Source organism: Arachis hypogaea, chromosome 9, assembly GCF_003086295.3.
Source record: "Arachis hypogaea cultivar Tifrunner chromosome 9, arahy.Tifrunner.gnm2.J5K5, whole genome shotgun sequence".
Lineage (NCBI taxonomy): Eukaryota > Viridiplantae > Streptophyta > Magnoliopsida > Fabales > Fabaceae > Arachis > Arachis hypogaea.
The window spans coordinates 97,030,337-97,044,486 of NC_092044.1; the positions used below are offsets into that span (position 1 = coordinate 97,030,337).

At 37.2% G+C, this 14,150-nt stretch overlaps 1 protein-coding gene and 1 non-coding gene across 51 annotated transcripts; both read left to right on the top strand.

Annotated features, from left to right (window-relative positions):
- The first annotated feature begins 795 nt into the window (after positions 1-795).
- LOC112714209 (small nucleolar RNA R71) lies at positions 796-902 on the top strand. Its single transcript, XR_003159164.1, has one exon. It is a non-coding gene; the product is annotated as a small nucleolar RNA R71 (small nucleolar RNA).
- A 5,249-nt stretch (positions 903-6,151) lies between these two features.
- Positions 6,152-13,817, top strand: LOC112709346 (D-xylose-proton symporter-like 2). Of its 50 annotated transcripts, none has more exons than XM_072203261.1 (14): positions 6,152-6,541; positions 8,227-8,658; positions 8,907-9,009; positions 9,272-9,434; positions 9,859-9,908; positions 10,326-10,675; positions 10,752-10,876; positions 11,548-11,649; positions 11,769-12,137; positions 12,227-12,274; positions 12,354-12,422; positions 13,076-13,156; positions 13,346-13,516; positions 13,720-13,817. In XM_072203261.1, exons 8-11 carry the CDS (start codon positions 11,551-11,553, stop codon positions 12,354-12,356), a joined length of 519 nt encoding a protein of 172 aa, XP_072059362.1. In that variant the 5' UTR covers positions 6,152-6,541; positions 8,227-8,658; positions 8,907-9,009; positions 9,272-9,434; positions 9,859-9,908; positions 10,326-10,675; positions 10,752-10,876; positions 11,548-11,550; the 3' UTR covers positions 12,357-12,422; positions 13,076-13,156; positions 13,346-13,516; positions 13,720-13,817. The 50 variants fall into 50 exon arrangements, with proteins under 50 accessions (XP_072059362.1, XP_072059360.1, XP_072059361.1 ...); XM_072203259.1 differs by lacking the exon at positions 8,227-8,658 and having other exon boundaries at positions 10,323-10,460; positions 10,609-10,675; XM_072203260.1 differs by lacking the exon at positions 8,227-8,658 and having other exon boundaries at positions 10,326-10,407; positions 10,609-10,675.
- Positions 13,818-14,150: the final 333 nt, after the last annotated feature.

Below are 14,150 nucleotides of genomic sequence, written 5' to 3' on the forward strand. Positions count from 1 at the left end.
CTCAATTGAATAACCTTGCAGTCTTCTCTTGGGTTTACCACTGTATCACTTGGAAATGCACTTGCAGACCTCTCAGGTATTTGTTTGCTCAGCTGGCCCATTTGCACTTCCAAGTTTCTAATGGAGGCTCTGGTTTCCTGCATAAAACTCCTCATCATCTCCCAATTAGAATCTTCCTTGGATTTAGAGTTAGCTTGCTGAGGTTGAGATTGACGGTTATTGTAGCTGTTCTGTTGGAAACCGCCTTGAGAGTTATTGTTGAAATTCTGAGGTCTTTGGGGTTGGTCCCTCCACCCAAAATTTGGGTGATTTCTCCATCCTTGATTGTATGTCTGAGAATAGGGGTCATTATTGGGATTTTTAGAACCACTCTCCATGTAATTAACTTGTTCAGAAGAGGATTGAGCATAATCATAGTTGTCATTTTGCGCTAAATGTCCTGCCATGTCATAAGAGATCTCTTGAGGTGGATTTTGGGTGTTGATAGCTGAGACTTGTATGTCACCCATGTGTTGAGTAAGCAGATTTATTTGCTGAGACATAAGCTTGTTCTGAGCACGAATAACATTAAGAGCTTCCACTTCCATGACACCTTTCTTCTGAGGAACCTCAGAGTTCATAGGATTCCTGTTAGATGAGTATAAATATTTGTTGCTAGCAACCAATTTAATAAGCTCAATAGTCTCCTCTGGTGTCTTCTTCTTGTGCAATAGACCTCCTGCAAAATTATCTAAGCACATCTTGGACATTTCACCCAAGCCTTCATAAAAGATGTCTAGTTGAGTCCATTTGAAGAACATGTCTGGAGGGCATTGGCTAGTCAATAGCTTGTATCTCTCCCAAGCTTCATACAGAGTCTCACCATCCTTCTGTCTGAAGGTCTGAACCTCCATCCTAAGCTTAGTCAGCTTCTTTGGTGGGAAAAATTTTGTGAGAAACTCAGTAACTACCTTGTTCGAAGTATCCAAACTCTCCTTGGGTTGGAAATCTAGCCATAGCTTTGCTCCATCCCTTAGAGCAAACGGGAAGAGCATGAGTTTGTACACATCTGGGTTTACTCCATTTGTCTTCACATTATCACAAATTTGCAGAAAACTAGAAATAAATTGATTTGGGTCTTCGAGGGGAAGACCATGATACTGGCAGTTTTGTTGCACCAAGGTGACCAGTTGAGGCTTCAACTCAAAGTTGTTCGCAGCAATAGGAGGCACCACGATGCTTTTTCCATAAAGATCTGCAGTAGGAGAAGAGTAAGAGCCAAGCACTCTCCTTTGTTGCTCATTCCCATTCGGGTTTGCCCCATTGGCATTATCAGTATTATTCGGATCCATAGTGGATTCTGCAGCCTTGTAAAGCCTTGCTTGTTGTAAACGCCGCCTGAAAGTCCTTTCAAGTTCAGGATCAAGGTCTAAAAGATGTTCTTTGTCTCTGTTCCTGCGCATAAACAAGCAGAAAACAAGAAAAGATGGGAATTTTTATGTCAGAGTGTAGAAAATTCCCCGTGAGGTAATCTGTGTAAAATAATAATAAAAAATACTAAATAAAATAAATAATAAATAGGTAACACCAAACTTAATTTCAAAAATTAAGAAAAACATTGATGCTATTTATTTATTTAAAAAAAATTTCGAAAATATTTTTAAAAATAGATTTTTAATAAAATAATAAAAAATAAAACGCCTAATCTAAGCAATCAAACAACTAATAGTTGTTAATCATAGTCAATCCCCGCCAACGGCGGCAAAAAACTTGGTGCGGTATTTTATAACTCACAAACGTACCGGCAAGTGCACCGGGTCGTACCAAGTAATACCTTACGTGAGTAAGGGTCGATCCCACGAGGATTGATGGATCAAGCAACAATAGCGTTTGATAGGATTAGTTAGGCAAGCAGAAAATGATTTTGAGATATTCAAAGAGCATTAAACAGTACTTTAAGAATTTCAGAAAGCAAGCATCAATGATTTGGGAATAAAATATTTGAGAAAGCAGTTAAGGTTTCAGAGTTATCTAATTTCCGGATTAACTTTTATTACTAATTAATTTAATCATGCACGATTTAATTTCATGGCAAACTATATGTGACTAGACCCTAATTCCTTAGACCTTCCTAGTCTCCTCTAAAATTCATTAATTGCCAATTCCTTGGTCAATTAATTCAAATTAGAGGGTGATGATCAATTTCTAGTTTATATGCCAAAAGAATCCTAATTATCCACAAATAAGGGGATTATATGTCACGTATCCCGTTAAATACAAACAATTAGAAATTCAGTATAATATGTTTTCAAGTTGTTGTTCAAATAAAGAGCTTTTTCAAGTTTTACAAGAACTCAATTAGAACATGGGTCATACTTCCGTTCCACCCATATTCATAAAATAAAGAACGAAAACAATTATTGAAATATAAATCAAGACATGAATTAAATTAAAAAGATCAAACGAATCAATCCATGAAAATAGATAGAGCTCCTAACCTTAACAATGAAGGATTAGTTGCTCATGGTTTAGAGAAAAATAAGGGTTCTGGTAAAAATTGTGTACCGTGTCTCAATGTACAGAGTTCCTATTTATAACTATTCCTAATAAATTTTAAAATCTAATTCTCTAAAATTAAAAATAATATATTTTCCTCAAAATTAATATTTGAATTTAAATTTGAATTAATTATCAAGTCTTCAGCTGATGGGTGGGGACCACTTGTTTGTCCATTCTGCAGCTTCCAATTTGTGTTTTCTGGGTCAGAAACTGGGTCAAAACGTGGCCCAAAATCCACGCCAGTGATTTCTGTAAATTTTGCAGATCGCGCACGTCACGCGTACGCGTCAGTCACGCGTACGCGTCGCTGGTCTTCTTCGAAAGTCGCGCGGACGCGTCGGTCACGCGGACGTGTCGGTCACGCGGACGTGTCGCTGAGCAAATCTTCAATTCACGCGTACGTGTCAGTCACGCGTACGCGTCGCCACGGATACCTCCAATTCACGCACACGCGTCAGGCACGCGTGCGTGTCGCTCCTCGCAGCCATCTCCTTTGATTCTTGTGTTTCAAATTCTGCCGAATGCTACCTGAAATAAATAAAATTGCACAAAACTCAAAATAGCATCCATTGTGGCTAAAATATAATTAATTCATTAAACTCAACAAATTAGATGCAAATTCACTAGAAAAAGATAGACAAGATGCTCACGCATCACTCCTTTCCCATTCCTGGACATATGTTGCCTTTGCAGCCTTCCACATCATCATCTTTAGCTGAACACCTGGGAACCTTTTTCTGAAGTTGCTATATAAGTGCCTGACACAAAACCTGTGGTCTATGCCAGGCAGCAACTCATCAAAGGTTAGGATCAATCCATTTGAAGCAGAATTTAAAAACATCACCAGTCAATAATAGCACAACATGAATTAAAGATAGAATTAATTATACAAGTTTAGGTTGATAGTTACCTTTTGTTGGTCGCTCATGAATGTACACTATCTGATTTTATCAACTCCCAAATCATCACACAGATTCAACAAAAACCATCTCCACAAGTCTTTCGTCTTTGCTTCAACAACAGCATAGGCAATTGGCAAAATCTGATCATTGGGGTCCCATCCAATGGCTATTAGAAGTTGACCTCCATATGGAGTCTTGATGAAGCATCCATCAAGGCCGATCATGGGTCTGCACACCATGAAACTCCGTTTACAAGCATCCAGGCAGATATAGATCCTCTGAAATCATGGTCTCATGTCCGTACCAGGAGTTGGTGTCTCTAGCTAAAATTCAGGAGGTCTCTCCATTTGTATCTGAACAGTGGAACTTGGATTAGACCTCAGTAACTCCGCAGCATAGTCATGAATCCTCCTATATTGCTCTCCATAAGTACCATTAATTTCATATAGGGCTTGCTGCTTCACTCTGGCAGCTTTGGTCATTATGAGATCCACATTCCACTTGCTATGAGCCTTCTTTATCAAACTTCTCAACTTGATTTTCGGGTTTTCACAGATCTTCTTCATAAAAGCCTTACTTAGCCACTGAGAACTCATTATACCAATCTTGGTTGCCTTAGAGCATGTGTGTTTTTTGTAACAGCTGGTCAGTTGCCATGTATCCTCTCTCTTCATCTTATGGCGGTAAGCAAACCACTTGCAACCTTCTTTGCAAACAGCTTTGCACCTATGGCTATCACACTTTGAGAACCATACTCCTCTGCCACTGTGCACAGCATAGCTCGTTACACATTCCTTATTAAAAGCATTCCTATCTACATACATTGTCCCAACCTCCCATTTATACTCCTTCATATTCTTCAAACTCTTATACAACGGATACCTCCTCAACAAGGGATCTCCTTCATCATCACTTTTAAGGACATCCCACAACCCCTCACTCTCATACCCATCATCCTCATCCCTTAATCCAGCAGCCACCACTTGCTCCTTACCCTTATTAACACTGCCACTGTGCTCTTCTTGTTCTCTCTCAGTTGGAACACTCTGTTTCAGCATTTGGGGATCTTTTGTAGTTGTGACTTCAACATCATACAAACCCCCATCACCATTCCGATCATTATAGCTGTCATTAAATGCAACCTCCAGATCACTATCTCCAGAGCTATTTTCACTCTATTGTTCATCACTGTCCCCCTCATCATTATTTCCTGGCCGGTAGTCATCATCCTCAGATTTATCATCACCTGAAAAATCTGACCTCTCTTCATCACCATCCTCCAGCACATCATTCTGGGCTTTTATCACCACCTTGGGCTTCTTACCCACCTTGACCTAAGAAAATGATTGGGCCTTGTGCAACATAATTGGACCAGACCCAACAATGTCTGCAGTGGGTGCAGCAGCCTCACCACCATCTATGTCTTCAACTTCCTCAATAGTGTAGCCTTTCCTAGTAGTAGCAGCATCTTTGTGAACAACAAAAAGCTCCACCATGTTGTCCCTCATTCCAATTCTAGCCATGTCCACGGCATCCTTGTCTGTGTGAAGCATCCTCAACCCTACATCTGTTTCATCTTTCAGAGACTTATACCACATTGCAGTGATGTTTTCTACCACATATCCCTGTTCGAGCACTATCTCCATAGCCTTGAACTACTCCACCTATCTTCATTATAGTAGTCCACTATCGAAGTCTCACCCCCCACATAGTATAAAGGTTCACCATCAAACCCAAACTTCCCCCCATGGTGTATTTTGACACTAAAATAACTCATTTTTCGAACAATCTGTTACACAAACACAATACACTTCATAAAATTCTCACATTGATCAACAACAACAGAAATGCATAAATAAAATCACTAGGGCAAAATAAAAACTTCCAAAACAAAACAAGAAACGAATATGAAACTATAAAACAAAACAATCACACATCAACATACATCATTACATATCAACATGCATTAAGATGAAAACCAAATAGGTTCAAAAGATTTGATAACGGAATACAAAGGTTTCAAATTCACTGCTGCTGTGGACCTTTAACGTTACTGAACAACAATGTCACTTATCTGGCTGCGAATCGCAAGCCTTCAGTGACGAGCGATAGGGTTTGTGGCTTTTTGTTTGCGTTTCGTGCTTCACAAGAAGAAGAAGAAGAAGAGTCAGGGTAAGCAGCATGCGTTATGTCCAAAGGCGGGAAGGCTTACACGTCTATTAACCACTGTCACCTCTCCCTTGCCACGTCGGACACGCCGTCAATAATTTGACACCCACTTAACGGAAGGACCTGATTGATGCAAATCAAAACTTTTTTGGATTTAAATAGAACAGTTTAAACGTTGGGGACTAAAACAGAATTCACCCCAAACGTAGGGGACCAAAATAATAGTTTACCCTTATTATTATTGCCAGTAAAAATATAAAAAGAATTACTTTAAGTGAAAAATTTTTAGTGGCCATAATGCTATGGCTGGTATATTTTTATCAAAATAAATTTTTTTATAACAATCAATGTTCTGAAAATAGGACCAGACTGGCCGATCCGACCGGTTCAACTGTGAACCAGAGACATAAACAGTTTGGTCTGATGCCTAAAACCGAAAATTATAAAACCAGATGTAAACCATTAAACCGGTCGAAGACTGGCCGGTCAAACCGGAACTGGAACCACCCGGTTTGAATAAAACGGCGCAGTTTCGCGCTTAAGGGGAGAAACAAAACGCGCTTCACCATCTCCTTCTTATTCCTTCGAGCAGAACACGCTCGGCCTCAACCAGGGAAAAACCCTAGCCGCCACCACCGTCGCAGGGAGGAGCCGTGTTTGCAGCCGTCCGTCACAGTCAGGGGCTGGTCTCCTCAAGTCTTCGTGCGTCAGTCAGAGGAGTTCTCCAAGTCTTTGATCTTTTCGCTGTTGTTTGTCACTGTTGTTTGTCGCCATCTGTACAGTCAGGGGTTTGTCACCAAGGAGTCTCTCTTCGTACTGTTGGCGTTATCCAAGTCAAACCCCATGTTCGCTGTCTTCTTCCTCGCTCGGCGCTCATCCTCCATCGGATTCGTCCTGCTCGCCGTCGTCTTGTCGCCGTCGCCCTCTCGAAGGTTAGTAGCTTTGGTGTGCCTTTGTTCTTCGTTTTCGTTTTATTATGTGACTCACTGTTCTGGAATCAACAAATCATTCAATGATGATAGGGTTTTGTGTTTTTGTTGAAATCATTGATTTTCTTTGGCTTTGGCTTTCTGCTGTGGCTTCTGGCTTCTGGCTTCTGGCTTCTGGTGTGCTGTTGTGTGTTTTGTGGCTCCACTGTGCTACTGCTGCTGCGTTGTGTTTTTGCTGAAATCATAAACAATTAATAGCAAAATTTCCAATATACAATAGAAACCATAAACGATTTTCTATTCTGTTTTTGTTGCTGTAACTTGAATTTATTGCTGAATTTGTTGCTTCCCAGTCACATAATCAGAACAGAATGCTCATTCAGTGCTTGGTTGATTGGCTTTGCTTTCTGATTGTATTTGATGATAAATTTTAAATTGATAGCTTTTAAATTTTAAATTTGCACTGCCTGTGTTACTGATTCACTGTTCTTTCAATGCTTTTTATTGTTGTTAATGATTGTGATGAGCTTTGTTAAAATTGGGTTGAAAACTGTTGAATCTTTCTCCATTTTTCATTGTTCTTAACTTCTGTTCTTATTAAAAAATTTGCAATTGGTGATCTTTAGATTTATTATATGCTTCATGTATTTAATTTCACTCTGCTTCTAGGCTTTGAAATCAGTTTATGATAACTGTGATGCAATTATTTAGTTGGATAACTAAAGTAATTATTGAGTTCAAGAGATTGAGTTTTTCTGTTCTCATTATTAGTAAGACATGGATAATTTTTTCACTACTTTTGCACATTTATTTGTGGGTTTGCTGTGGGATTTGGTGCTGTGTGGCAATTAGCACTGGTCACTCTTGTTGTAGTTCCTTTGATAGCTGTCATTGGAGCCATTCACACAACCATTTTGGCCAAGCTCTCTGCTAAAAGCCAAGCAGCTCTTTCTCTGCTAGAAAACTATTTTTGTTTAGTATGTAGTTTACTTGCTTGTTAAAAAATCTGGAACTGAAGTTATGCATGTTAATTAAAGAGCATATGATATGGCATGGTATGTTATGTGACACTAATTAATTGAAGAAATTTTGTGTAGGACAAGTTTTGCTAGATAGGAATGATAAGAGTTTGAGGCTAAAATGGTTGAGGCAGCAAATAGGACTAGTGAGCCAAAAACTGGCTTTGTTTGCGACAACAATTAGAGAAAACATACTTTTAGAAAGATCTAATGCTGACCAAGTTGAGATTGAATAAGCTGCAAGAGTAGCCAATGCTCATTCTTTCATTATGAAACTTCTAGAGGGTTATGAGACATAGTTTAGCCAATATAGAGTTTCAATTTCTATTTCGATTCATTGGAATCAGAATTGTTTAATATTTTGTATTATTGAAAATCTAGATGATGACTTGTAATCCTATGCTTAATTTTAGTTTTATTAGTATATTTTGATAAAGATTATATGGCTTTGGTTGATGACATTTTTAGATTTGGAAGATATTTTAAGATTTATGTTAAACTGTAATTATATTTTAAAATGTTTATTTATAATATATTTATTATTTTATTTTAAAATGGTTTTTCTGGTTAAACCACGGTTGGACCAATAAACCAATAAACCAATAACTAAAACGGTTCAATGACCGGTCCGGTTCTCAGAACCTTGATAACAATAGCTCAATTGTACAGAAAGAAGAAGACTCACCCCTTTCTCTCGCTGAGAAACCTAACCCTAAACCCAGCCACCATCACCATCCCTCATTGCCGAACTCTTCTCCTCCAGTAGAGGATTCTATCACCGCCGGCGGAAACAGACAGTGGGTGCCGTCGTATTTTTCTCATCGCCGATGTCTTCTCAGTTCTCATCACTCCTCTTCTCATCGCCGTCGCATGACGGAAGCATTGACCCCGTGGCGTCGCCGTCGCGAAGGTTGCTCGCTCGATTGTCGTGTCTTTGAGCGCGCTCTCTCTCTCTCTCCGAGATCAACATGCCTCTTCGAGCTCTCTATCGCGCGTGCTCTCTCTCTCTCATCAAGAAATTTGTTTTATTAGCTCTGTATCGCTCTTTGAAGAGGTCAACATGTCTCTTCGATCCTCCATATTTTCTTTGGTCAATAGCAGGTTCACGCTTTTCTTACATGAATTTGTAGAATGATATTTTCATATATCAGACATAAGAGAATCGATTGAGTTTCAATAAATTACTCAAGTTTCTTTATTAGCACAATCTGAGCATGCTTCTAATTGTTTAGTTAGGGTTTGGCCTCAATGAGATTTAAGGGATTTTATGTTTAGATGAGGTTGATTTTAAGAGAGCAAGCAAGAAAATCTTAACCCTAAAATAACCGATTGAATTAATTATTATGCAGTTTTTCAGATCTTGAAAAGCCACAAGGTGAATTCGATGGAAAAGCATGTGCAGCCATTGAGCAGAGTAGTCTTATTTCTCTCTATGATATCATGTTCCTCCAGGTGCTTAAGCATTTGAACCTATAATATAGATTCCTAATATCTTTATATCTATAACTATCTCTCTTCCTCCAGGTGCTTAAGCATTTGAACCTATAATATAGATTCCTAATATCTTTATATCTATAACTATCTCTCTTTGGTATATCCTTATGCATATTCAAGAATGTATTAACTAGTGTTTCTTTGATTAATCTCATATAATATAATTTCCTCCTTAGTTATTGATTATTGATGCTGATATATTATGATTTGGTTGGTGCAGCTTGATGTGACTTCATCCCAACTTCTTGTGAATGATGGCTTCTTTAGGGATGCAGGTTTCAGAAAACAACTTTTAGACACTGTGCACTCACTATTGGATTTAAGAGTTATCCCCATTTTTCAATGAAAATGATGTTGTTAGTACTAGGAAGGCACCATATGAGGTATCTTGATTTTCCTTATCACCTTTTATCTATTGTTTTCTTTACTTCTATTAATTTTAAAAGTTCTATTAGTACTTCATATGTTATATTTCCAATTTTTTGACACTCACAGATCCAATTAGGAAAACATATACTACTTGTAGCGAATGCTCTATAGAATTTGAGGTGGATGGACAATACAAGTTAAACTAGAACTTGTAGTATATGATTTGAATATTTTCCCGTGCTTCACTATTTGTGAATGACTTATATATGGTTTGCTTTGACGTAGGCAATGGTTCTTGCTGCTTCCAGATTAGTTGCTCTATAGAATTTGAATATTTCAGCTTATTCCTAGATGTTCGTACAGTAGAAAAAGTTCAAGTATGGATCTTTATTATATTCCATTTTCAGATATCTTAAACTAACAAGATTCCTATTTCAGGTGTTAGGTTCTAATTATCTTAGTGTGTTACTTGAGGCTATTGATATAAGGTAACAAAATTTCTTTTCCAAGATGGTGAGCCTAATAATGTTGTTGATGATAGAGATTTACATACTATTCTCAACTATTAATTATACTTCTTGTGTTGAAGCTTTTAAGCTGAATATGAGTAATAAACTGCTGAGCACAAAATGCTTTGGGATATATTTTAATGTAAAATTGTAAATTAGCTTGCCGTTTGATTCATCTCATCTTTTTAATACATGTTTGTTACTTCTAATTGGGTTGATCTTTCTTTTCAGGGCACCAAAATTAACAATATAATTGAATTATGTGTTTCTTAATTTTTCATATATTCCTGACATTAGGATATAATATTATAATCTTTAATTACCTAATTTATTTATTTTGAAAGGAATTCAATTTAATTCACTTCAAACTTGTTGTTTCAAATGGGCTTGCAGCAGGTTGCTGAATTTGTTCTCCTTCATGGTCCTTCATGGCTAACAAAGCTAAAGAAGAGCCTAACACTGCACCTTCTTTTGATCGGTGGCTACAGTTTGTTTCTATTATAATTATAATTTGTTCTTGTTGGTCTTGTTGTAAGTTTGAATTAAATTTGTTCTTTCTTAGGTTATGGCTACAGTTTGTTTCTATTATAATTATAATTTGATCCTTGTTTTTGGTACATTTTTATTATTATTTATCTTGAACATAACATTAGGTATTTGATTTTGATGTCTTTTGCAGACTAGTGGATCATTATATGGTGCCTTAATTGGTTCTGTTTTGGCCTTCAATGTTGCTGACTTCCTAGGTAATTATCCCTCTAACTGGTTATCATTTTATATATCGCCTTTCCTGGGGAAGTTTATGACAAACTTCAATTTTAGGTAGAAGAAGGAAGCTGGTTTCAGCGGCATTGTTATATCTTGTCGGAGCACTCGTAATAGCACTTGCTCCAAATCTTCCTATATTGGTGATAGGAAGATTTGTTTATGGTATAGGAATTGGATTGGTATGTTCTTTTTTACCAAACTGATACATCTAAGTTTATATCTATTAATTTCTGCTTTATCAGGGTAGAAAAACCATCTAGGCAATTTGAGGTGTAGGATTTACTATTGTCATATACAAAAGTAAATGATCTTTGGGCCTGCACCAGCACCTAATGCCTTAGAAGGGTGTATGACCAAATGGGTAGAGAATATAATTTACTGAATTCGTTGGAAGAATATAATCTCAGAGAAACTATATCTATGAGACACATTGCTTAGAACTTAGCTTCAATACTTGCTTTAGGATAGAAGCCTTTTAGCATTGAGCACTATATATATACTGCAATAGGAATAAGTACACTTCTACATTTTCAAGCGAAATCGTGATAGTACACCAAACATATTCAGTCATAGATCTTATTCTATCATAATTCAAGTCTAATATTCTATAGGAATGTATTAAACCTTTTTTTTTTTGAAAAAAAAAAGATTTGGTTTGAATCATTAAATTTCGCTGGTGGAATTTATTATTAGGGCATTCATATACTTACCTCCACTTACATTGGTCCTTAGACTTCATATATGAGTCTCCTTGCAAGGAAGAGATAAAAGTGGGAAAATGGTTATTTTGCATGTTAATGGCACTCTTAAAGAGTTTGTTATCTAAATAATAGACGGTTATCTTTTCTAGGCAATGCATGCTGCTCCAATGTACATTGCTGAGACGGCCCCGTCATCAATACGTGGACTACTGATTTCTCTGAAAGAGTTCTTTATAGTACTTGGGATGGTGGTAAGTTGTAGAACTTTCAATACTCCTACTATTATGGCTTCCTGAGTAATAATAATCTATCAAAAACCTTTCTATACTTAGTTGGTAATATAGAAAATGGTCAAATATCATTTGTGCAGGCAGGTTATGGAATCGTTAGCCTTCTGGTAGACACGGTAGCTGGGTGGCGCTATATGTATGGAGTTAGTAGTCCTTTGGCAGTAATAATGGGAATTGGAATGTGTTGGCTCCCAGCTTCTCCTAGATGGCTACTTTTATGTGCTATACAGGGAAAAGGGGATGGAGAGAATTTGAAAAGCACCGCAATTCATTGTCTGTGCCGTCTTCGAGGTCAAGCTGTTGATGACTCAGCTCATCGGCAAGTGGATGAAATTCTGGCTGTGTTTGCTTATGTGGGTGAAGAAAAAGAGGTTAATTTTGGAGAAATGTTCAGAGGAAAATGCTTGAAAGCCCTTACCATTGGTGCAGGGTTGGTCTTGTTTCAACAGGTATAGCAACTGCTCAAATAAAATAGTAAAAGTCATCATACTTCCCAGATTTTCATTGTATTCACAATGTAGACTGAAATTTGTGACAGATCACAGGGCAACCAAGTGTGCTTTACTATGCTGGATCAATCCTTCAGGTATTATATAACACATTCATATGATCTATTTATTACCTGTCACTAGTGGAAGTTTGATGAAACTGTAACCCATTTTCAGTAGGTAGAGTGCGGGATTCTCCGCTGCATCTGATGCAACCCGAGTCTCTATTCTCCTTGGATTTTCAAGGTAGATTTTTTCCCCTTATGTTTGCAATACCTGAACAACTTAGTTAGCAAGGAAACTTTTTGTCAGTTTTATTAGTAAGATGTGGGTGAATGTTTTCTAAAAAATGCAAAATTGCTGGATTGGGTATGAAGTTATTGTTCAAGCTTTGTCAATTGTCATTTTTCTGTAACTCTTCTCTTGCTCTGTTACTGTACAATGAGCTAACTGTATCTTCATGCTGTATCCATAAGTTTGTGTCTTAATGTTGCTTCTTTTGTTAAAACGGGAGAGAAATTTTTTTATAGATTTGAAGTTTTAAAATATTAGATTGGCACTCCCTTCAGTATTTTCTTTTTCAATTGATTGCATTTTGTCAAATGAAAGAGCCATGTTTGTCTATTCAAAAGCAGTTCATACTCTTTTGGAATCAATTGTTGTTAAGAAACAAACTCTTCTCATTTTCCCATCTATACAATGCAATGCGACACATTTACAACAAGAGAAAAGGGAAAACAAAGAAAAATCATGTTACAACTTGTTCCCATTGTCCTTGTCCTTGTTTTCACTGCTCTTGCTTGCCCTTTTCTGTTTTCTTGCCAAATTTATGAGCATCTTCTCCTATCCAGTCAGTTTATATGTTCTGTTGCAACTTATTTGTTATGTTTGTGTTCTAGTTGATTATGACCGGAACTGCTGTCGCCGTTGTCGATAAAGTTGGAAGAAGACCTTTCCTACTGGGAGGAGTTTCAGGGATGGTCAGTTCCTTCTTATCTCAGACTTTAGTTTCGGTATCAATATACCGATAAAAAGACTCTTATTTGTATGTTGTATTGAGAGAGGGATGAGATAAGCGGCATAAAGTATTAACTTCTTTCTAACGTTGGTAGTTTTTCTGCATCCTGATTTATACTTGCTTTCAATATCTCATTCAAATTTTTTTTCAGGTACAAGCACAACTAGTTTGAGGCTAACGATCCTTATTAAAAATGTGTTCATGGAATGAAACTGCACCTGCAATGCAAGACCTTGTTAATCTGACATGGGTGCAAAGGCATAAGACTTGTATCATATACAGTCACCAATGGAGGTGATTAAATGATCAGCTCCTGCCACCTGTGAGTTTTAATTGTTGCCTTTTGGTGCTTTTGTGTTATCATGGTGACTGGTTGAATACTAGTTATTTAGATGTTCCTAGTTGAATACCTTACTGATTTTTTACTTGGACAGAATTGAAGTAGAAACCAAGTAAAAAGAAAGTCAGTGATTTTTATTATCCTTTTTATAATCTTTCTGTTAAAGCTGCTTTTCAATTGATTAGGCAAAAAGAGCTGGCTCAAAACTGAAGAGCCGAATTGTAGCGGAGCAATCCATATATAAATGGTCTCATATAATTGAGCAATTGGGAACTTTGCTTTATTCTTTCTGCTGTATTATTGTATTGCATCTGTGCTAGGCTCTATTTGTTTTCTTTTGATCATTAACTATGTGCTAATCATTGATGTAACATAGATTTGTAGTATTTGTGTTGTTTAAATTTATATTATGCTTTATTACTTTTCAAGAGAACTTTGTGTATAAATACAACAATAACAACAAAGCCTTGTCCCACTAAGTGGGGTCGGCTACATGAATCAAACGACGCAATTGTGCTCTGTCATGTATCATGTCTACAGAGAGACCGTTTACATGTAGATCTCGTTTGACCACCTCATGGATGGTCTTCTTAGGTCTTCTTCTGCCTTTCGCCCT